Consider the following 25,459-nt stretch of genomic DNA (forward strand, 5'->3'; position numbering starts at 1 on the left):
GACCAGGCTGGTTTTAGAGGGGTTTTGGCCACTTCCAGGCTGGTTTCCAGCCATTTCCAGCCTGGTCTTAGCTGGTCAGGCTGGAAAATGACCAGCTAAATCCAGCTAAAACCAGCTTGACTAGCCTGGTTTAAGCTGGACATAGCTGGTTTTGGCTGGAGCTCCCAGCCTGGCTAGGCTGGTCAAGCTGGTGTTTAGCTGGATTTAGCTGGTCATTTTCCAGCCTGACCAGCTAAAACCAGGCTGGAAATGGCTGGAAACCAGCCTGGAAGTGGCCAAAACCCCTCTAAAACCAGCCTGGTCGACCAGCTAAAACCAGCCAACCAGCCTAGGCTGGTTTAAGCTGGATTTTTCAGCAGGGAAATCTAAGCAGCCCGCGTCAATTAAACAAAAAAAGTACAAAAAGTAATACCCTAACTGTGCTTTCACACCGATAGCGCCCAGGCCGCCTTGGTGACAACGATGTCTGCCTTCAACTCTGGCGGCGAGTAATAAAATCCACTACATTGATCTTGTATTTAGCCGTTGCAGCATATCAGCTACATTCCTGCATAATACAGAGTTTCTAGCGTGAACATGTTGCGCACTTCTTATCAAATTCATTTAACAATAGAAGATCAAGTTGCGTTTGGCGTGGCTTTGCTCCACTTCATTATTTGATGTGTCCATAAGTCTGAAATATCCTGAAGCAGCAGTTCTGTTGTGTACTGTCGCATGACATTTCTTTCTTTTTAAAGAAAAATATATATAATAACATTAATGCACATCAGTAACTCGCCAGTAACTTATTTAATGCATGTTCCTGTAAGAAGACTTTGCAAATAATTGAAGACACGGTGACCGCAATAACCAAACGCTTGGGAACAACTGTGGTCAGAACTAAAGCTCACAGGTCTGTGTTCTCTGAACTCCTCTCAAGGAGTGGACTTCTACATTCTGATTGGTTGCTGCCGAACCGCGTCATAGCTCATTACCATTAAGTTGACTTGATTTCAACTCTCTACAACACCCACACAGTTAAAGATGCACCAGCTCTCATTGAAAACGAATGACTTCCGGCTACTTTGGCGCTCTCGCTGCTTTCGGTGTGAACGTACGGTAAGTGTTTTAGGGTTTCAAGACCCTTTAAAAATCTGATTAATTCACATTCACAGTTTTGCATTTTTTTGTAGCTCAACAGTTACACAAACAAACAAAAGGGTTATGTAAAATTAGAAATGATGATCTCCGTTTGAGGCATTCGCCCATCTCTTCTCTGGCGGGCCAAATCAAAGGTTACTATTTTGCCAATTGTGGTCCGCAGGCTCTAGTTTGGACATCTCTAGGTTGGATTAAAAAAAAGCACAAGCAAACAACACAGAAGTATTTGTATTATTTGTCATTTATTTGCACAATCCTCCAGTAGGTATTTATCAAATCTGAAAACAAAATAAAACTAATATTACTTTTGTCTGTGCACTCCACAACAGAACACACCGGTTCACTGTCTCAGTTTCATTTACATGTCAGAAAACAAACCAAAAAGAAAGAAACGAAAACAAAAGCAAGTCTATAAAAGAGCTCAACTCCTTTAAAAAGGGAAATAGAAAAAACAAACACTAATAGTAAATGTTAAAAAATCACAACGCAGCCATGGTTCAAATCATTTTAGTATTCGTATGACAATTCAAACCAGTATAAAGGATATGAAATGGCAGTATACTGTACACACAGAATCCAAGAGAAGCTTTCCTCAGTGGTTCGTTCAGAATCAATACTGTCCAACTTAAAAGTAAGCTTTGTGCAAAAACCTCTGCTTTTTAAAACAGACCCATCAAATATTAGCGTTCTCTCGTCTGACGTTGACCTAAAAGTAGTGCTTAAAAACAACCAGAGGCCCCGAAACGGTCGGGTTACCCTCAGCAGCCCACTTCAGTTAAACAAAAGAGTACAAAAAGTAGTACATGGAAAAGAACGATACTCTTGAAAGACACGAAAAACATCTATTTAATGCGCAGTGTAAGTATATCTTGGCTGTAAAAAGAACGCCACAAGCTGTAACTCACCGAATGGAAATAATACTGAATATCTCTTTCACACGGACACAAACAACCACAGGTAAAGCTGCTCCCACCCTCACGCGGTATTTACAAACAGGCCATTTTCGTAAAGGGACTTCGAAAAAAACAACAACCACAAAAAGAGCTACAAAAAGTCAGACAAGATGTCCTGTTTTCATCCTCACAATCCTTCATGATGAGCCCTTATTAGCTGGCAGTAACTGGACCCTGTTTTCAGCGCACAAAGACACTCGCAGTGAATGATCACACATGGCAGCTAGAAAGAGTCAAAAGTGAAAGAAATCCGCTCACACCACCGCACGAACAGCAAACAAAACCATTTAAAGGGCTTTTTAAAGCATTTTACAAACCCAGATCTCCCTTTCTCGCACAAGAAAACCTGAAGCACCACATTTATCCACACGTGTTCCCTTCCCCGCCGGCATGGCTATAATTATAAAGCACTGTTATATATACTCACTTTCTTATCCTAAAAGGGTTCATCTGGCTTAAGTTTAAAGGATGTGCCCTTTAGTATTCACAGCTATGCTAAAATCATTCAATAAACCCCTCCCACTTGTCAAAAGCCCCTCCTACTTGTATTCAAACCCCTTGTCTCACAGCCCCTCCCGGTTGTATTAAAATCCCTCCCACTTATCAACTCAGACTCTCCAAGTGTATTTAAACTCCTCCCATTGGCACCACAGCTCCTCCCACTTGCAAACTCCTCCTCCTTGTTATTTGTAGAAACCGTTAACCCAAAAAATGTAAGTTTGCGCAAATACAAGTATGTTACTGGATGCAGTTCACTAAACAGCCACTGGTGTCACAAATAATAATCCAACTTGTATTCAAACCCCTCCCACTCATCGCAAAGCCCCTCCCACATGTATACAGACCCCTCCTACTTGTCTCACAGCCCCTCCCGATTGTTTTCAAATCCCTCCCACTTGCCTCATAGCCCCTCCAAGTGTATTCAAACTCCTCCCATTGGCACCACAGCTCCGCCCACTTGCAAACTCCTCCTCTTTGTTATTTAAAGAAATTGTTAACCCCAAAAAATAAAGTTCGCACAAGTACAAGCAAGTTACTGGCTGTAGTTCACTAAACGGCCACCGGTGTCACAAATATTAATCCAACTTGTATATTTAAAATAAAATTTAAACCACTCCCACTGGTTCTAAAGCATCTCCCAGTTGTATTGAAACTCCTCCCACTTGCCCACAGCTCCTCCCACTTGCATCCTTGTTATTTAAAGAAACTGTTATCGCAAAATGTTTAAGTTTGCACAAGTACAAGTAAGTTCCTGGCTGCAGTTAACTTAAAGCCCACCGGAGTCGCTAATAACATACAGGTTATTCGAAAATTTATATTTCCAAATTTTTACTGCTTTTTACGTAAATTGGTGCCATTAGTTAATTGGGGCTGTGAATCACCTTAGGTCTTCTGTTCGTTAAATTGAATACATGAGTACGAACAACACTATACGGCCACCGGTGTCGCAAATAATAACCCCACCTGCATTCAAACTCCTCCCACATGTATCGAACCCCTCCAACTCGTTCCACAGCCCCTCCCAAAAGTATTCAAACCCATCCCACTAGCTCTCAATTGCGTTGAAACTCCTCCCGCTGGCTTTACAGCTCCTCCCACTCGCATCCAAACTTCTCCTTGTAATTCAAGGAAACCGCTAACTTTAAACTTTTATGTTTGCACAAGTGCAAGTTACTGGCTGCAGTTCACTTAAAGTCCACCGGTGTCGCTAAAAACATGCAGGTTATTCGAAAAGTTGACATTTCCAAGATTTAACTTCTTTTTACGTAAATTGTCGGCATTAGTTTATTAGGGCTGTGAATCACCTTCGGCCTCATGTGCGTTAAGTTTCCATGAGTATGAACAAGTTACTGGCTACAGTTCACAAAAACGGCCACCAGTGTCGCAAATAATAATCCCACTTGTATTCAGACTCCTCCCACTTGTCTTGAGGTCCCTCCCACTTGTATTAAAACACCTCCCCACTTGTCTCAGAGTCCTTCCCATCTGTATTCAAACTCCTCCCACATGACTTGCTGTCCCTCCCACTTGTATTCAAACTCCTCCCACTTGTCTCGCGGCCCCTCCCACATTAAAATCCAAAAATTAATTTCAAAGACATGAGAACTGGCACAAAATGAAATTTAAGAGCTATAAAGATCTGTTTCTCGGACAAATCGGTCATCTGACTAGCGAGTTCAATAAGAACTCAGATTTTTGGAAAGCTTTTTCTTTAAAGGGGCTATATGTACAAATATTTATGCATTAATCCCTTTTTACTGCCGATATATATATATATTACCTCAATGTGTCATGCAAATAAAAGGCGTTAGTCTCACATATCTAGGACAATATAATCTATAGTTTCAAATATACTCTATAATCAAAATTTCATACGTGTAATTTTATTGGCCTACTCTCTCAACATGATGCTGGTGAATTACAGAGTAAAAGGCGGGAGAGTAAAAGGTGCAGAAAATATTTCAGTCACTCTCAGCAGCATGGACGGCGTCTGGATGTTCCTGTTTCAGTATATCGATGAGAAGGTATTGCCAACTATCTTTTTACGCAAAAATTCCACTGGCTGCAGTTCACTTAGTGGCCACCGGTGTCACCAATAACAAAAGCTAATCAGATATAGCTTTTTAAGAAGCTGATATTTCCAATTTTTACCTATAAGATAATCGCTGTTAATATATTGAGGCTCTGAATTGTGTTCAGTCTCCTGTACGTTAAGTTTACGCAAGTACAAGCAAAAACTGGTGGCAGTTCATTTAACATACAGCGGTGTCACTAATAACAAAGCTAATGGTACATAGCTCGTATGAGAAGTTGATATTTCCAACATGTTACGAGAAAGATCTGCGTTAGTATACTGGGGCTCTGAATCATGGTCAGTGTCTTGTATTATAAGCCTGTACAAGCAAGTTACCGCTTGCAGTTCCCTTAACAGCCACCGGTGTCGCTAGTAATAAAGCTCAATATTGAAGAAAGTTGAGCTTTGGACACACTGCTACAGTTAAAACTTAAGTTAAGGAAGGAGCAGCAATGTTGTAAAAACTAGTATACTGACTGACCTAAAAAGTGCATCTACTTTATTAGCCGATTGTTGGCGTCCCCACTAACTACAAAGCTAACGATGTAAAGCTAATTATAAAAGTTGACATTTTCACATTTTTACATAACAGAACTTCGCTGTTGGCATATTGGAGCTCTAAATCTCGTTCTGTCTCCTGTGTGTTAAGTTTGCACAATAATAAGCAAGTTACAAGTTGCAGTTCACTTAACAGCCACCGGTGTCGCTAATAACAAAGTTCAATATAGAAGATAAAAAAAAACTTTAGACACACTGCTACACTCGAAAACAGTTCAGAAAGAAGTAGCTTCTTCAATTGTTGTTGCATGAATTAAAAATGAAAGTAAAATAGTTCTCATTAGCGCCCCCACTAAAACGCTTATGACATAATGCTTATCAAAAAAAGTTTATATTTTTTACTTTTTATGTAAAAGATCTTCGCCGTTAACATATTTGGCCTCTGAATCACGTTCTGTCTCATGTGTGTTAAGTTTGCACAAGTACAAGTAAGTTGCAGTTCACTTAATGGCCACCGGTGTCGCTAAAAACTAAACTAATGACTTAAAGCTCATTAAAAACGTTGATATTTTCAACTTTTTACATAAAAATTCTTCGCTGTTAGCATACTGGGGCTCTGAATCACGTTGGGTCTCTTGTGCATTGCACTGCTACACTCGAAACAGTTCAGAAAAAAGCAGCGACTTCAAATGTTGGGCAAACGGACGAATGATGGATGAATTAAAAATTGGAGTCAACTTCGAGGAGACCTAAAAAGTACATCTACTTTATTAGCCGCTTGATGGCGCCACCACTAACAACAAAGCTAATGACTTATAGCTTGTATAAAAAGTTGATATTTCCAACTTTTTAAGTAAACAATCTTTGCCGTTAGCATATTGGGGTCTGAGTCACGTTTGGTCATTAGTGCATTAGGTTTGCACAAGTACGAGCAAGTTACCAGCTGCAGTTCCCTTTATGGCCACCGGTGTTGCTAATAACAAGGCTCAATATAGAAGAAAAAAAAGCATTGGACACACACTGCTACACTCGAAAACAGTTAAGGAAGAAGCAGCGACTTCAAATGTTGGTCGAACTACTATATTGTTGCATGAATTAAAAATTGAAGCAAAATTGTCTGCTCCATTAGCCGCTCCTGTTAATAACAAACTAATGACATAATGCTTATTAAAAAATTTAATATTTTGCATTTTTTTAAGTAAAAGGTCTTCGCTGTTAGCATACTGGGGCTCTAAATCATGTCTCATGTACGTTAAGTTTGCACAAGTACAAGTAAGTTGCAGTTCATGTAATGGCCACCGGTGTCGCTAATAACTAAGTTAATGACATTTAGCTAATTTAATTCAACTTTGTATGCAAAAAATGTTTGCTGTTAGCATATTGGGCCTTTGAATCACATTCCGTCTCATGTACATTGAATACAAGTAAGTTGCAGTTCACTAAACGACCACCGATGTCGCTAATAACATTTAGCTTGAAAAACAAAGTTGATATTTCCAAACTTTTAACTTCACTATTAGTATATTGGGACTCTAAATCATGGTCAGTCTCTTGTGTGTTAAGTTTGCACAAGTACAAGTAATTGACCGGCTGCAGTTCTTTAAACGGCCACCGGTGTCGCCAATAACAAGGCTAATAACATATAGCCCCTTTAAATATTACCACAGAATTACCAAACCGCACACAAGTACAAATTTCAATCAAGCTCACTTCATAAATCCCCCCCTTATAATATTGTACATAGAACAATTATCAACACGGAAAATTTCACAGAAATAATAACAAACTATAACCCAACAAAGTGCAAACTGAAGCTGCCGTACGTGTCTGTACGATTCCTACCACAACATGTGCTGCTGGTCTCAACACAAAAGACAGCGTTTGTTTCAAACACGCCGATGTTCCTTTCACCGCCAAAGCAACAAAAATGACAAGTAACATCAATAACAACGTTTCTGTCGAGGACACAGGCGTTCAAATTGACCATTTCCACAGGAAAATCCATTGTTTTGTCCCGCCGGAGAAGTTCACACTGGCTTGCTGTAGCCGAAGATTCCAACAGGGAAGTGTTTCACATGAGTCGGCCACTGCGCGGCTAGCTGGAAAAACTTCACGTCGTGCCACTCCACGCCATCAATAGACACTAGAGAGAAAGGAAGCAAAACAAAGTAAATTATTTTTTATTTAAACGTTTACAGTGTCTTTTACGATTATTCCGATTATTGTATTTGCTGTTGTTCTTTATAAAATGTTTGAAGATGTAAAGGACAACTATGGTGACTATTAATAGCTGCTTTGTTCGTTGACTGTGTACAGTAAGATTACATTTATTAATATCACTTTATTCAACTAAATCTGGTGACTGTCTCTTTAAATTCAAATGAGATTGTGCTTTTTCAAAAGAGGGCGGAGCTACAAATGTCTGCGTGTCGGCTGTTTAATTTTTCTGAACATGTTTATTACATATAACATTGTTTTTTATGGAAGCCCGTTCCCGCCACTGAATAATAATACATTTGTTTTTTTAAATATTAAGTCAGAATTTTGAGTTATAAATGAGGTTCCTGTTATGGCAACTGACCATGAATAGATTGTTAAAGACACATGCACATTAGCCCATAATCTTTATCATTCTAAATTCAAACTTTATAACTGAATTTAAACTTTATAACTCTGAATTCAAACTTTATAACTCTGAATTTAAACTTTATAACTCTGAATTCAAACTTTATAACTCTGAATTTAAACTTTATAATTCTGAATTCAAACTTTATAACTCTGAATTTAAACTTTATAACTCTGAATTTAAATTTTATAACTCTGAATTTAAACTATAGCTCTGCATTTTAACTTTATAACTCTGAATTTAAACTTTATAACTCTGAATTTAAACTTTATAACTCTGAATTTAAACTTTATAACTCTGAATTTAAACTTTATAACTCTGAATTTAAACTATAGCTCTGAATTTTAACTTTATAACTCTGAATTTAAACTTTATAACTCTGAATTTAAACTTTATAACTCTGAATTTAAACTTTATAACTCTGAATTCAAACTTTATAACTCTGAATTTAAACTTTATAACTCTGAATTTTAACTTTATAGCTCTGAATTCAAACTTTATAACTCTGAATTTAAACTTTATAACTCTGAATTTAAACTTTATAACTCTGAATTCAAACTATAGCTCTGAATTTAAACTTTATAACTCTGAATTTTAACTTTATAGCTCTGAATTCAAACTTTATAACTCTGAATTTAAACTTTATAACTCTGAATTTAAACTTTATAACTCTGAATTCAAACTATAGCTCTGAATTTAAACTTTATAACTCTGAATTTTAACTTTATAGCTCTGAATTCAAACTTTATAACTCTGAATTTAAACTTTATAACTCTGAATTTAAACTTTATAACTCTGAATTCAAACTATAGCTCTGAATTTAAACTTTATAACTCTGAATTTTAACTTTATAGCTCTGAATTCAAACTTTATAACTCTGAATTTAAACTTTATAACTCTGAATTTAAACTTTATAACTCTGAATTCAAACTATAGCTCTGAATTCAAACTTTATAACTCAGAATTCAAACTTTATAACTCAGAATTCAAACTTTATAACTCTGAATTCAACCTTTATAGCTCTGAATTCAAACTATAGCTCTGAATTCAAACTTTATAACTCAGAATTCAAACTTTATAACTCAGAATTCAAACTTTATAACTCAGAATTCAAACTTTATAACTCAGAATTCAAACTTTATAACTCTGAATTCAACCTTTATAGCTCTGAATTCAAACTATAGCTCTGAATTCAAACTTTATAACTCTAAATTCAAACTTTATAACTCTGAATTCAAACTTTATAACTCTGAATTCAAACTTTATAACTCTGAATTCAAACTTTATAACTCTGAATTCAAACTTTATAGCTCTGAATTCAACCTTTATAGCTCTGAATTCAACCTTTATAGCTCTGAATTCAAACTTTATAGCTCTGAATTCAAACTTTATAACTCTGAATTCAAACTTCATAACTCTGAATTTCGACTTTACAACAAGTAATTCTGACTGTGTGTGTGTGTGTGTTTGTATTTTTTTATTATTTATTTTTTATTTAGTGGTGGGAACGGGCTTCTATAGTTTTTTTTATTAAACCTGTTGAATTATTATTATTATTTTTATTGCAGCTCGGTATAAAAACTCCAAGGACTTAACCAAAACTTGATACCTGCAGAAGCATAATTAAATGAAAAACCACAGCAACTGTTTTGCTTATTGAAAGTAAGGAGTTATGCTTGGTTCAGCTGGGTGTTACAGAAGTGACCACGGGGTGGCAGTATTGAGTGCAGTAGTGAGGGTGTTTGTGTGAGTGTTGGGTTTACCCTTCAGCATGGTGTGCTGATGTTTGGCGGTGCAGATCAGTCTACTGATGCTGTCGATCACCTGACTCTTAGAGTCCACATCCTTCTCTTTTGGCTTCTTGCTCAGAAAAATCACTGAGGGGAGAAATAAACCAGGCGTAAAGCAACAGTAACAGCATATGAGAGGCAAAAATTTGTGGCCCAAATATTTTACAAATCATAAGTTAAGATGCATTTTCTAGACAAAAGTATGTAAACTAAAGGGTGTGTAGACAAGGGTATGTCTAGAGACAATGTGGACTTAAAACAACACAATACTTGATGCATCGAGCACAACATTTTGCCATTAGTGTGTGCAGTTCAACATGCAAGCATTGTTTTACCCGCAGTTAACCTGCACGGGGACCTGATGTGAAGACACTGACAAACAAACTTTTAAAACTTTTTTTTTATCACACAAAAGTGTTCGTGGATCTTCTTATGATTACAGATGAACCACTGAAGTCACATGGATGGTTTTTGGTGTTTTGCTGTACTTTGAGAGTCCAGAACTGAAATTCCTGAAGGGTTGATAGCCTTCCCCTAAATCACTGATAGCTCCACCCTAAATGACTAATAGCCCCACCCTAATTAACTGATAACACCATCTTAAAGAACTGATAGTCCTGCCCAAAAATAATGATAACCCGGCCCAAAATCACTGATACCCCACCCTAAATTACTGATAGCCCCACCCTAAAGGACTGATAGCCCCACCCTAAATCACTGATAACCCCACCCTAAATTACTGATAGCCCCACCCTAAAGGACTGATAGCCCCACCCTAAATCACTGATAACCCCACCCTAAATTACCGATAGCCCCACTCTAAAGGACTGATAGCCCCACCCTAAATCACTGATAACCCCACCCTAAATTACTGATAGCCCCACACTAAACGACTGATAGCCCCACCCTAAATCACTGATAACCCCACCCCTTAATTACTGATAGCCCCACCCTAAAGGACTGATAGCCCCACCCTAAAATACTAATAGCCCCACCATAAAAGGGCTGATGGCCGCACCCTAAATCACTGATAGCCCCACCCTAAATCACTGATAACCCCACCCTAAATTACTGATAGCCCCACCCTAAAGGACTGATAGCCATACCCTAAATCACTGATAACCCCACCCTAAATTACTGATAGCCCCACCCTAAAGGACTGATAGCCATACCCTAAATCACTGATAACCCCACCCTAAATTACCGATAGCCCCACTCTAAAGGACTGATAGCCCCACCCTAAATCACTGATAACCCCACCCTAAATTACTGATAGCCCCACACTAAACGACTGATAGCCCCACCCTAAATCACTGATGACCCCACCCCTTAATTACTGATAGCCCCGCCCTAAAGGACTGATAGCCCCACCCTAAAACACTAATAGCCCTACCCTAAATCACTGATAGCCCCACCCTTAATTACTGATAGCCCAACCCTAAATGTCTGATAGCCATGCCCTAAAGGACTGATAGCCCCGCCCTAAGGGCATTCCATGTGACCAGAAGTGAAGAAAAGTCATTTCGATGAAAGCTTTTGAGGGCGAAACATGAAGTGCACTGATACATGGTTTATAACAAACACAATTTTGTGATCCACAAAATTTAAGTATGAATATTATTATTATGTAAAAATATGTAAATCACAATCATTAAGAATTGAGATAGATAGTAGATCCAGACGAGGATATTCATGCAGCTCTACATCACACCTTTCTTGTTCTTTTCTTTCATGACGACGGTCATGGCCATGCCGGGCGGAGGCGTCGGCTCTCCTCCGTTGGGGATTCGAGAAACCTGCAGCGAGCGGAAGTTACTCTTCAGGGTGTTTTTAATCCCCACGTCTCGTTTTTCACCTTCTCTCTTCTTCTCTGTGCCCTGCAACGTCCAGTAGTCCACCTGAAGACCCATCACCTCACCACCGGTGCCTGGAGAACTGCACACACACACAGACGTATGCTTGAGAAATACAAATATATTCTATTTGTGGAGTACACTGGGGTGTGTGTGTGGAGTACACTGGGGTGTGTGTGTGTGGAGTATACTGGGGTGTGTGTGTGGAGTACACTGGGGTGTGTTTGTGGAGTACACTGGGGTGTGTGTGTGGAGTACACTGGGGTGTGTTTGTGGAGTACACTGGGGTGTGTGTGTGGAGTATACTGGGGTGTGTTTGTGGAGTACACTGGGGTGTGTGTGTGTGGAGTACACTGGGGTGTGTTTGTGGAGTACACTGGGGTGTGTGTGTGTGGAGTACACTGGGGTGTGTGTGTGTGGAGTACACTGGGGTGTGTTTGTGGAGTACACTGGGGTGTGTGTGTGGAGTACACTGGGGTGTGTGTGTGGAGTACACTGGGGTGTGTGTGTGGAGTACACTGGAGTGTGTGTGTGGAGTACACTGGGGTGTGTTTGTGGAGTACACTGGGGTGTGTGTGTGGAGTACACTGGGGTGTGTGTGTGGAGTACACTGGGGTGTGTGTGTGGAGTACACTGGGGTGTGTGTGTGGAGTACACTGGGGTGTGTTTGTGGAGTACACTGGGGTGTGTGTGTGGAGTACACTGGGGTGTGTTTGTGGAGTACACTGGGGTGTGTGTGTGGAGTACACTGGGGTGTGTGTGTGGAGTACACTGGGGTGTGTGTGTGGAGTACACTGGGGTGTGTGTGTGGAGTACACTGGGGTGTGTGTGTGGAGTACACTGGGGTGTGTTTGTGGAGTACACTGGGGTGTGTGTGTGGAGTATACTGGGGTGTGTGTGTGGAGTACACTGGGGTGTGTGTGTGGAGTACACTGGGGTGTGTGTGTGGAGTACACTGGGGTGTGTGTGTGGAGTACACTGGGGTGTGTTTGTGGAGTACACTGGGGTGTGTGTGTGGAGTACACTGGGGTGTGTGTGTGGAGTACACTGGGGTGTGTTTGTGGAGTACACTGGGGTGTGTGTGTGGAGTATACTGGGGTGTGTGTGTGGAGTATACTGGGGTGTGTGTGTGGAGTACACTGGGGTGTGTGTGTGGAGTACACTGGGGTGTGTGTGTGGAGTATACTGGGGTGTGTGTGTGGAGTATACTGGGGTGTGTGTGTGGAGTATACTGGGGTGTGTGTGTGGAGTATACTGGGGTGTGTTTGTGGAGTACACTGGGGTGTGTTTGTGGAGTATACTGGGGTGTGTGTGTGGAGTACACTGGGGTGTGTGTGTGGAGTACACTGGGGTGTGTGTGTGTGGAGTATACTGGGGTGTGTTTGTGGAGTACACTGGGGTGTGTTTGTGGAGTACACTGGGGTGTGTGTGTGGAGTACACTGGGGTGTGTGTGTGGAGTACACTGGGGTGTGTGTGTGTGGAGTACACTGGGGTGTGTGTGTGTGGAGTACACTGGGGTGTGTTTGTGGAGTACACTGGGGTGTGTGTGTGGAGTACACTGGGGTGTGTGTGTGGAGTACACTGGGGTGTGTTTGTGGAGTACACTGGGGTGTGTGTGTGGAGTATACTGGGGTGTGTGTGTGGAGTATACTGGGGTGTGTGTGTGGAGTACACTGGGGTGTGTGTGTGGAGTACACTGGGGTGTGTGTGTGGAGTATACTGGGGTGTGTGTGTGGAGTATACTGGGGTGTGTGTGTGGAGTATACTGGGGTGTGTGTGTGGAGTATACTGGGGTGTGTTTGTGGAGTACACTGGGGTGTGTTTGTGGAGTATACTGGGGTGTGTGTGTGGAGTAGACTGGGGTGTGTTTGTGAGGTGTAGTTTCTCGTACCCTGCTCCAGACAGACTGGCAGAAACTGAGGGTGATGACGGAGGGGTGGAGGTCATGTCTTTCCCGTACGGTGTTCCCGTCTGAGCTGGAGGTGAGGAGAGCATGTTCACACTGCCCACCATCACTGCGTCATCAGAGTCCACTGTAAACACACACAAAAATTTGTTTTTGTGAAATGTGAGGACATTCCCTATGCCCTTAACCATAACTCTCACAATAATCCTGTGGCAACATATTGTCTTAAGACCCCAATAAGCATGATTATTACGGATTTTGAGTTACAAGGACATTATAAACCAGCTTAATAGAGTACACCTAGCACATATCCATCTCATTATACAAAAAAACTGTCCCTGTAAACCACCAAAACCAGCACACAAACATAAAAACATGTTGATATTGGTGGTTTATGAGGACTCTCCATTGGCGTAGTGTTTTCTGGAGTAAAAAGGACTTTACTATTTGTATACACTAGTTTTTTTGGCTCTAACCCTAAACACAACCCTCCCAATAATCATGTGGCAACATTTTTATGTCTCAAGACCCCATTAAGTATGATTTTTTTAAAGCGTTATGAGTTATAAGGACATCATAAACCAGCCTAATAGAGTACAACTAGCTCATACCCATGTCATTATACAAAAAACTGTCCCTGTAAACCACCAAAACCAGCACACAAACATACACACATATGTTGGTATTGGTGGCTTATGAGGACTCTCTATAGGCGTAATGTATTTTATACAGTAAAACACTTACCGTATAGCTCTACCCCTAAGCCTAACCACCTCATGCCCATGTCATTATACATAAAATTGTCCCTGTAAACCACCAAAACCAGCGCACACACACAAATGTTGACATTGGGGGTTTATGAGGACTCTTCATAGGCGTAATGTATTTTATACAATAAAACAACTTATTATATTGCTCTATGCCTAAATTTAACCCTCACAGTAATCCTTTGGCAACATTTTAATGTCTAAAGACCCATTGAGTATGATTATTAAGCATTTTAAGTTACAAGGACATCATAAACCAGCTTAATATAGTACAACTCATCTCATGACTATGTCATTATACATAAAATGGTCCCTGTAAACCACCAAAACCAGCACACAAACATACACAATGTTGATATTGGATAGTGGTTTATGAGGACTCTCTATATACATTAGGCATAATCTATTGTATACAGTAAAAAAACACTTGCTATATGGCTCTACTCCATCTCTACCCCTAAACCCAACCCTCGCAGGAAAAGTGTGGCAAAGATTAATGTCTAAAGACCCGATTAAGTACATTAATTAAGCATTGTGAGTTATAAGGACACTATAAACCAGCTTAATACGAGTAAAACTAGTTCATGCCCATCTCATTATAACAAAAACTGTCCCTGTAAACACAAACATACACACACAAACACACACACACACACACACACATACACACACAAATGTTGATATTGGTGGTTTATGAGGACTCTCCATAGTCGTCATGTGTTTCATACAGTACCAAACTCTTGACTCAAAGTAGATCATACCTGAAGTGGACAAGCTGTGCTCCACAATTCCCACTTTCACCAACTGCAGAGAAAACACATCCAGATCCTGCATTACCGAAGGTAGTTCAGATTGAAATATCATCATTGCTAATGTCTCTGCAGTGTGTAGTTCAGTGGAATGCATACGTTGTGCACAATACCGCAATGCAATGCTCTGAACATGACCTTCTGTTGTCAAAATGTCAGAAATGGCTGCTAGTGACTTCTAGCATTTTGTTTTTGACATGACATTTGGTCGAACTGAGATGACAGAGACATGTGTACACAAAATTAGCTGATATTTTGTCTAGTTTCTTACCTAAATATCTAAAAATTCTTAAATCAAGAAGCAATTTCTAGATGAGCAAAAAATATAGTCTTGTTTTCAGTAATAATGATTCAAAATGAAGCCTGTTTTCCTTTAAATTAAGCCAAATAATCTGCAAATGGGGTCAGAAAAATTAATCTAGTTTTTAGTTTTGACTTAAACTCATGTGTCAAACCCCATTGGCAGATTATTTAGCTTGTTTTAATTAAAACGGACCTCCTTTTAACTCATTATTTCTGAAAGTGTGCCTCAAATGCAGAGAAGATCTGCATAGAAAAACAATTTCTCACCCCAATGAAGGGGACGAACTTCTGGCAGGAGTCTTCATCAGGGCTGTGGAGTGAAGCAGAGGTCAGCGTTAGAGTGTTAGTGTGTGTGTATATGTTTCTGAGCAGGTGATGGGCTGTGAGATGTGTGTGGGGTGAGAATGCTGTGACCGACACACACACACACACACACACACACACACACACACACACACACACAGCAGCGCTGTCCCGTAGCTGGAGGAGTGAGGGTGAGGAGACTCATGCCATGATGGGACGCTTCTTACAGCCTCTGCAGGTCTGGAGGTGTAAGGCTGTGGCTATGAGGTCGATACTGTGCTCAAATCTAGACTTTAACCTCTCAAAGATGCTTTGACGTAATCGCAAACCAAACATGAACAGAGGGTGGGGAATATAATTCTGACCAATCAAAATGCAGGAAACAGATTTCCTGCATTTTGATTGGTCAGAATTATACCAGGTCAGAGTCTTGTTGTTGTCTTGCTACAATGCGTCACTTATAATCTTGGGCTGGAGCAAAAGAAACGTACAACAGGTGTGAAAGTATCCTTCTTTCAATTGGGTTGAGGTCAGGGTATTGGCTGGGCCATTCTAGCGGCTTTATTTTCCTTTCTGAAAGCACATGAGAGTTTCCGTGGCTGTGTTTGGGTTCTCATGTGCTTTCAGAAAGACGCGACGCAATTGTTGTTTGCTAGTTTCAGCTCGGCGCAAGAGTTATTTGACGTTTAACACCACGCGGTTTAAATAGCAAATGCATTTGCGCTCCCCATTTATTTTGAATCGCACTATTGACCTTATTCTAAAATGCGGAAGTGCGCCTGTTTTCGCGATTGTCTTAGAACTTCCGTTTCAGTCACCTATGGGAGAAATGACAAGGAATAATAAACGGCAGAAAACGGTCAAACTACTTGCTCTACAAACAAATGTTTGCATGACTATACAGACCAAGTAGAATAATATAACAAGGAAATATCAGTTTGCAACATCAAACAGCGAAACAAACAGTTTTTAATGTCTAAAAATGAATGGAAGTGAATGAGACCGGAAGTCTCGTGCCAAAAAGATTCAAATGGCAGCGCCCGCTCGTCTGTAGAGAATAAGGTCAATAGGACCTTGATGTTGCCTCCAGCAACTTTTTGATCCTGAAAGTGACGTTTACTGACATTTTTAATAGTTTAAAGTGATTTGTTAAATTAAATTACCGTACAAAAGACAGCTAATAAACAGATTTAATTCTGTGTGTGTGTTATTTCCAATACAACACACTGCCTGTTATGCAGAAATCACTTTAATAAGGGGTGTAAACCCAGTTGTGTGTGAGTATAAGCAGCCTCTAATGGTGAAAGTGTATTAAGTGTATGTGTTATAATCAGACTTGATGAATGAAACACTTTGATTGACATTCTCCCTTTGTATGATGTCATCAGAAGAGGAAAGCCCCGCCCACTAGTGACCCTCTCTCCCTCATTAGCATAGGACGTCAGTCTTGTTTTGAATCTGCTACTATGCTGACAAACAGGCATCTATAGCGCCGCCCCTCTTCTGAAAAGAGCACAATCTCATTTGCATTTAAAGCGACAGTCACTAAAATTAAGATGAAAGCCTAAAAGGGTCAGCTTCAGAGAGTTATAAACATTATCTGTGTGCTATTTTAAGCAGAAACTTCACACACACACACACTCTAGAGATTTATTTTGCATCTAGTAGAAAGGGGCATAATAGGTCACCTTTAGATTTTTCCCCTTAAGTTTTGTTCCAGAAAAGTAGTATGGTTGTAAATTGGCAGTGTAATGGCTGATATTTTAAAGTGGTCTGATGAAACATCTACAGCACAAATCTCATCCTTTGCTGTTCAATCATTTTTTTTTCTCTTTGTGGTCTTCTATCAGGTCCTGTAGCGCTGGTCTCTTCTATATATCTCCTTTCCTCCTCCTCTATTTTACTCTGCTTCATATAAAGTGATAATTGGCTGCGTGACCTTTTGTATCTGTGCTCGTCCTTTAGCTGCAGACTGGCACAGATTAATCTTCCAGTCTCTGTGTGTGTGTGTGTGTGTGTGTGTTTCCGTCAGTGTTTGATGTACTTCAATTATTCATACATTCAACACTGTTTTTCATAAGACTATTAGCACGGTGTGCCAGAGATAAAGCTGTGACTCATTAAAAAATAAAAAATATAGATATGTTTTTGCACGTTCATGAAACTGAACTTAATTATCAACAGAATAAATCTTCAAAGCAGCGTTGGGTATAATGACCTATTAAGTAAATAAACTAGTTATCTCTTAAAATTTAAATTATGCATTTATTTTGATATTTATAGTGTTAAACTTCTCTGAAAGTATGTTTAACGAAAGAATGTTATGTTTATATTAAATGCTAAAGCTAATAGCTAATAAACTAAAGTCGAAATTCCTCCTTAAATTTAAAGAAACATTTAAAATAACATTTTACACCTTTCTTAAGAGTTAAAATGATGCGTTTGAGCTTTTTTAATCTATTCAGCCAATCTCCGGGTCTTCGGAGCACTTTTAGCTTAGCTTAGCATAGATCATTGAATCGGATTAGACCGTTAGCATCTTAAGATACCTTATAAACAATAAATTAAGAAATGACTCAATATGTGGTATTTATGAAATATAGTCTCATTTATTTTGATATATATAGTTTACTTCTCTGAAAAGAATGCTATGTTTATAGTAAATGCTAAAGCTAATAGCTAATAAGCTAAAGGCCAAATTTTCTGTCAAATGTAAAGGAACACTCCTTCTTTTAGTAAATAGGCTCGTTTTACACCTCTCCTAGAGTTAAATAATGAGTTTTAGATTATTTTAGTTCATTCAACTGATCTATGGGTTTTCGGGAGCACTTTTAGCTTAGCTTAGCATACATCATTAAATTGAATTAGACCGTTAGCATCTAAAGATACTTAATAAATGATGAATTAAGAAATGACTCAATATGTGGTATTTATGAAATGTAGTCTCCTTTATTTTGATATAGTGTTTAACTTCTCTGAAAAGAATGTTATGTTTATATTAAATGTTAAAGCTATTAGCTAATAGGCTAAAGGACAAATTTCCATTCAAATTTAAAGGAATACTCCACTTTTTAGAAAATAGGCTAATTTTACAGCTCTCCTAGAGTTTAAAGGATGAAATTTAAATTTTTTAAATCCATTTACACGGTCTTCGGGAGCACTTATAGCTTAGCTTAGCATAAATCATTGAATCAGATTAGACCATTAGCATCTTAAGATACTTCTAAAAGAATGAATTAAGAAATGACTCAATATGTGGTAAGTATGAAATATAGTCTCATTATTTTGATATATATAGTCTTTAACTTCTCTGAAAAGAATGTTCTGTTTATGTTAAATGCTAAAGCTATTAGCTAATAAGCTAAAGCTAAATTTCCGATCAAGTTTAAAGGAACACTTTTTTTGTAAATACCATTTTACACCTCTCCTAGAGTTAAAATGATGCGTTTGAGCTTTTTTAAATCCATTCAGCCAATTTCGGAGTTTTCGGAAGCACTTTTAGCTTAGCTTAGCATACATTATGGATCAGATTGGACCAGTAGCATCTTATCTTTTTTATGGATTTTAAACAGTATTAAGTCATGTAGCTAAATTTCTTTTTGAGTAATAAATAACATTTCCATCACAGTAATTATTAATGTAATTAAGCACATTTTTAATGATGTTTTTAAAGTAATTCCCCCAACACGTCACATTAATATCTCAACACAAACTCGTTTAGCCGCTAAACCAAAGTTAGTCAGCATCTCTTATTTCCAAACCTGTTAAATTCAAAGCAAACTAAAGTGAGTTAAAGACACAAAAAGACGTCATCATGAAAACACCAAACACACAGTGAGCAGAAACGAGTGCAGACGCGGACAGGTGTGTGTGCGCGCGTGCGGGGTTAACACACTGAGAGCATGAGTGATTTAAACCACAGCAGACACTGACGTAACCCAAAAACACACGGTTAGGTACCTGATGTAAAAATCAAAATACAAACTTCTTTTCCTTGAAGGCAAAAACAAAAACAGAAACAGGAGGGAAAAACCCAAAGCATAACAGTTACTGCGGCGTCCCCAACACACACATGTCCACTTCTCAATGACAAAACAAAGGCAGATCAAGCAAAGCAGTGACACAACCCCAAAACAAAACTAGATGATAAGGTCTGAGGACACACTTTATGGTGGCTTGACGAAGCCTGTTGAAGTAGTTTATTTAGTTTAAAATAGCATCAAGTTGGCTGGAAGAATGTTTAAGATCTCTGCAGTCAACGATGTGACCACTTTAAAGACTGAAGCAGGCCTGTAAAAAGCTGACCCATGTCTGAGGTTGCTAATAGCACGATACTACCATGAGTTAGTATGATTCTAACATGAATTAGCATGTTTCTAACACAAATTAGCATGTTGTCAGCATGATTCTAGCATGAATTAGCATATAACTAGCCCAATTCTAGCATAAATTAGCATTTTATTATCACAATTCCATCATGAATTACCATGCATCTAGCATGATTTAGCATGTTGTTCCCATATTTATAGCAAAAAATATCACGTTGCTAGCATGTTTCTAGCATGAATTAGCATGTTGCTAGAATGGTACTAACATAAATTAGCATGTTTCTAACACAAATTAGCATGTTGTTAGCATGATTCTAGCATGAATTGACATGGAACTAGCCTGATTTTAACATGGATTAGCATGTTACTAGCATGTTTCTAGCATGAATTAGGAGGATATTAGCATGATTCTAGCATGAATTAGCATGCTATTATCACAATTCCATCATGAATTATCATGTATCTAGCATGATTTAGCATGTTGTTACCATATTTCTAGCAAAAAATAGCACGTTGCTAGCATGAACTAGCATGTTGCTAACATGGTTCTAACATGAATTAGCATGTTTCTAAAACAAATTAGCATGTTGTTAGCATGATTCTAGCATGAATTAGCATGCTGTAAGCATGATTCTAGCATGAATTGACATGTAACTAGCCTGATTCTAGCATGAATTAGCATGTTACCAGCCTGATTATAGCATGAATTAGCATGTTACTAGCCTGATTATAGCATGAATTAGCATGTTACTAGCCTGATTATAGCATGAATTAGCATGTTACTAGCCTGATTATAGCATGAATTAGCCTGTTACTAGCCCGATTAAAGCATGAATTGACATGTAATTAGCCTGATTCTAGCATGAAGTAGCATGCTGAAAGCATGATTCCAACATGAATTAGCATGTTGTTAATTTTAACATGATATTAGCATGATTATAGCATGAATTGACATGTAACTAGCCTGATTCTAGCATGAAGTAGTATGTTGTTAGTATGATTCCAACATGAATTAGCACAATTGTAGCATGAATTAGCATGTTGTTAGCATGATCCTAACATGTAACTAGCCTGATTATAGCATGAATTAGCATGTTGTTAGCATGATTATAGCATGTTTAAGCATGAATTAGCATGTGATGGCATGACTAGCATGTCACTAGCATGTTTCTAGCAAGATTAGGATGTTAAATCAATTAGCATGTGTTACAATAGCTAGTCACAGTCTATGGGACAGTTGCTAGTGTGTTGCTAGTGGTTGCTAGGGTGTGGCTAGTAAGTTTAAAGGTCATCAGTGATTGGCTGCTGAGTTAAATGAGCTCAGCCATTAGTCTGTGGGACATTCTGACGCAGAGTTATGAGCTCACAAAGTTTGACCCAATGTTAAGTCAATGGGACTTTTCAGAACATTCTGGGTCGTTTTTTTAGAAAACCCAAAGTCGGATCAGTTAGAAAAGACATAGCAACCCGAGTCAGAGCAGTCTGAAGGGTTGACGAAAGTTTGAAGAATGGAGCTTGAAAGGCGTAGGAGGAGATACACTTTAAAATTATGTATCATAGATGTATACACTAGGGACCCTGAGCATGCGTCAATAGTGCCGCCATATTGGTACAGTGCTCCCAGGACAAGTGTCATTCAACCGCACTAGTCAAGACAGTGTTATTACGTGAAGATGCTGGACTTTAGCGCTGTGTACGGGTGTAGTAACAAGCAAACAAAGAAAACAAAGCACACATTTCATAGGTAAGGTTTAGTTGTTTACGTTTTTGTATGTTACGAACTTTTGTGCTAAACAGGTCACGTTATTGATGATGATACAGTCACTTACTGCATTCACCATAACTCGCACTAAACACTCGGCTCATGCTAGTTTTGTTGAACAAAATCAGCAAACAATGCAAAAGAAATATGACAACGAGATGCTGCGCTGCCAGAAACTTGCATTATTGTCGACTAGTGAACGAGTCGTTCATAACGGAGATTCATTTCCAAACGAGTCGCTCCCTCAGTCAGTATGAGAAGTGAAAGCAGGAGAGGAGCCGTGTGTTTCAGGACATGATTAGATCAAACAGGGAGGGTGGATAATACATTTACATACACACAAACACAAGCTCTTTGTCAGGAATGCCTGTGCGATCCATACATCCACGTAGAAAAGTGATGTAAAATTATAAGTTTCATAAATAAAAATAAAAAAATAGCATATTGACCACTGGGAAAACTCCTGATCATAGATATTTGTGTATATGTGTGTATCTCTGGCTCTGGATGGCCACAGTCCTCCACTGCAGCGCATTCATTTCAAAGGAGCGCTACCCTGTACTAAAATGGCGGCTCTATTGACGCATTCCTTCAACGTAGGCGACATCTAATGTATATATCTGTGGAATAGCGTAAGCACTGCTGTTGTTTGATCTTCTTTATGGATGATAATGGTTATGATAACGTAATAATCTGTAAGTGAATCTCACTCAATATGTCCGTGTCACATTTCATCCCCCCCCCCCCCCAAAAATAAACGAATGATGTCTATTTTACATTCAAATCTCATTACTTCAACAAGTCTCCGAGATTAAGCAGCTTATTTATCTTTCTTAAAGGGATAGTTGACCCAAAGCTGATTCATGTAACCTCCTTTTACTTGGGGAAACCTTCATGAGAGTCTTCCACTAAACACAAAATGGACACATACCCATAAATACATATCCGGAGAAATGTGCGTCCCAGGAGCTACATTTCTTGCAGTTTTGTTTTCCACCGGAGTCTGCTGTGTACGTTTTTTCAGATCTGCTGTTCTCACGTTAATCTACACACGTACTTTAGAGTTTACGCACAGCTCCACACAATCTAGTAGTCATTCATTTTCCTTCGGCTTAGTCCTTTATTGATTAGGGGTCGCCACAGCGGAATGAACTGCCAACTATTCCAGCAGATGACTTTTTAGTCGCGAGGCAGTACTGGGAAACACCCATACACACTCATTCACACACACTCATACACTACAGCCAATTTAGTAAATTTAATACAGTAGGTAGTGCTGTCGCTTCACAGCAAGAACGTTGCCGGTTCGAGTCTCGGCTGGGTCAGTTGGCGTTTCTGTGTGGAGTTTGCATGTTTGCACATTCGCTTGGGTTTCCTCAGGGTGCTCCGGTTTCCCCAACAGTCCAAACACCTGCGGTACAGGTGAATTGGGTAGGGTAAGCTAAAATTGTCTGTAGTGTATGAATGTAAATGAGTGTGTATGGGTGTTTCCCAGAGGTGGGTTGCAGCTGGAAGGGCATCCGCTGCGTAAAACATGTGCTGGATAAGTTGGCAGTTTGTTCCACAATGGTGACCCCGGATTAATAAAGGGAGTAAGCCGAAAAGAAAATGAGTGAATGAATGCTTTCGGATTCAGTGTGCAATAATTTTATAAAAACCAACCACATTTAGGCGATTTTTAGCCAATTTATATTATAATAATGACTTATAAGACTACAGAATTAACAAACACTTACTTAATTTGTCAAAGCATGGTTTCTCCGTCAGTTTTTCTTATGAAATCTGGGGTGAAATGTGACCTGGACATGCTCTTATCTTATTTTTACCTCCTCTGAATGTTGTTTTCTAGTTAGGACAAACTGTATTTAGGGCAGATGGTGAACAAATATATATATATATACGGTACATTAAAGTATAAATGACACATGCCAAAAACATTCACATTGTTAATTAAAACTTCTCATGCACAAACAAACATACACATACACACACAACAACAAAACAAACCTTTTCTGTTTATAGGTGAGCATTGCTTCAGAGATGGGGAACTGGTGCGACAGATTGGCTCCAGCCAGATACTGAGAGACGCGTCCGGCCACATCAATATTATCTACAATAATAATAATAATAAAAATAAGAAGAAGCAATATATGAGTTGATGTGACGATGCAGGGATGCATAGGGACTGATATTTTTTGGTAAATTTATATATGTATATATATATAGCAGTCCGTCTGACCTGAAGAGGGAGCTTCTAGCCTGCTGAAAACATCCCTCCATCCTGTGTCCATGAAGATGTTGTTGAACTTGCTGTCAAATGTAGAGATGTATTTGGCCAGAGGATGACAACCTGACGCAAAACACAGAGAAGTTCACTCCTGATGATGAAGTACTAGAGAAACCCTAACACTTTTTGATCAATCAATCAATCAGCCAATCAGCCAATCAATCAATCAATCAATCAATCAATCAGTCAATCAGTCAATCAATCAATCAATCAATCAATCAATCAATCAATCAATAAATCAATCAATCAATCAATCAATCAATCAATCAATCAATCAATAACTAAATCAATAAAAAATAACTCAATTAATCAATCAATCAATCAAATAATCCATCAATCAATCAAACCAAACAAAAAACCAAAACGACCAAACAAAAGCAAAACAACCAGTCAATAAAACAACAAACCAACATCCAAACAACCAAAAAGATAAAATCAATCAATAAAACAATCAAACAATCAATCAAACTCATAAAATAATAAAACAATCAATTAAACAAAAAATTAAATCAAACAAACAAATAAACACAAAACGATCAATCAATAAAACAACCAACAAACCAAAAATCAAATCAATCAATCAATCAACTAAATGACCGCTCAATCAAATAAACACTCAGTTAATCAAACAAAAAACAACCAACCAACCAAACATACAAAAATAAAACAAACGAAAACAACAACAAACAGAAAAATTAACCAACCAATCAAATAATCGATCAATCAATCAAACCAAACAAAAAACTAAAACAAACAAACTAAAGCAAAAAAAAACAGTCAATAAAACAACAAACCAACCAAACAACCAACCAAACAAACAAACAAAAATGTATTAATCAATCAATCAATGAAATCAAATAAAACGAATCAATCAATCAATCCGTTAATAAATCAAATAAAATAAATAAAAAATCAATCAATTAAACAAAAAAAATACAGGTAATACAACAAACAAACAATGGAATGAACAAATAAACAGACAATCTAATCCTCAATCAATCAATCAATAAAAACAAAAAATCTATCAAACAAATGAACAATCAATCAAACAAACAAACATAATTTAACAAAACAAACAATGTATCAAACAAATAAACAAACAATAAATTAATTAAGCAATCAATCAAAAAAACAAACAAACAAACAAACAATCAATCAATCAATCAATCAATCAAAGAAACAAAAAACAATCAATTAAACAAAAAATTAAATCAAACAAACAAAAACAAAACAATCAGTAAACAAAACAAACAAACAATGGATCAAACAAATAAACAAACAATAAATCAAACAAACACTCAATCAATCAATCAATCAAATGAACAATCAATCAAAGAAACAAAAAACAATCAATTAACAAAAAAAATCAATCAATCAATCAATCAAAAAACAAAGAAAAACAAAAATCAATCAATCAATAATTTTAATACAAAAATGGAAAAAAAATAAAGAAACAAACTAACAAACAATTGAAGATCAATCAATCAAGATGCGTTACGATGTACAGTTCATTGACTGGTGCAGTGTATGTGTATATCTACAGCTTTGACTTATAGTG

At 38.3% G+C, this 25,459-nt stretch overlaps 1 protein-coding gene across 4 annotated transcripts in view; it reads right to left on the minus strand.

The window, feature by feature from the left end:
• Nucleotides 1-1,362: 1,362 nt before the first annotated feature.
• The window catches only part of si:ch211-126j24.1, an 89,754-nt gene continuing 65,657 nt past the window's right edge, over nucleotides 1,363-25,459 (minus strand). For 2 of the 4 annotated variants that reach the window (XM_087304677.1, XM_087304676.1), the window contains exons 17-25: nucleotides 23,854-23,964; nucleotides 23,622-23,724; nucleotides 19,485-19,517; nucleotides 15,489-15,531; nucleotides 14,871-14,913; nucleotides 13,328-13,469; nucleotides 11,294-11,517; nucleotides 9,556-9,669; nucleotides 1,363-7,309 (exon numbers count right to left, since the gene is read on the minus strand). In XM_087304677.1, the coding sequence (XP_087160803.1) occupies nucleotides 7,194-7,309; nucleotides 9,556-9,669; nucleotides 11,294-11,517; nucleotides 13,328-13,469; nucleotides 14,871-14,913; nucleotides 15,489-15,531; nucleotides 19,485-19,517; nucleotides 23,622-23,724; nucleotides 23,854-23,964 (929 nt within the window). In that variant the 3' untranslated portion in view covers nucleotides 1,363-7,193. The remainder of the gene's footprint in view (nucleotides 7,310-9,555; nucleotides 9,670-11,293; nucleotides 11,518-13,327; nucleotides 13,470-14,870; nucleotides 14,914-15,488; nucleotides 15,532-19,484; nucleotides 19,518-23,621; nucleotides 23,725-23,853; nucleotides 23,965-25,459) is intronic. The other 2 variants (XM_087304679.1, XM_087304678.1) reach the window with 1 other exon arrangement.

The sequence above is a fragment of the Danio rerio genome, chromosome 22 (genome assembly GCF_052040795.2).
Source record: "Danio rerio strain M-AB ecotype USA chromosome 22, GRCz13ab, whole genome shotgun sequence".
In the NCBI taxonomy this organism is placed as follows: domain Eukaryota; kingdom Metazoa; phylum Chordata; class Actinopteri; order Cypriniformes; family Danionidae; genus Danio; species Danio rerio.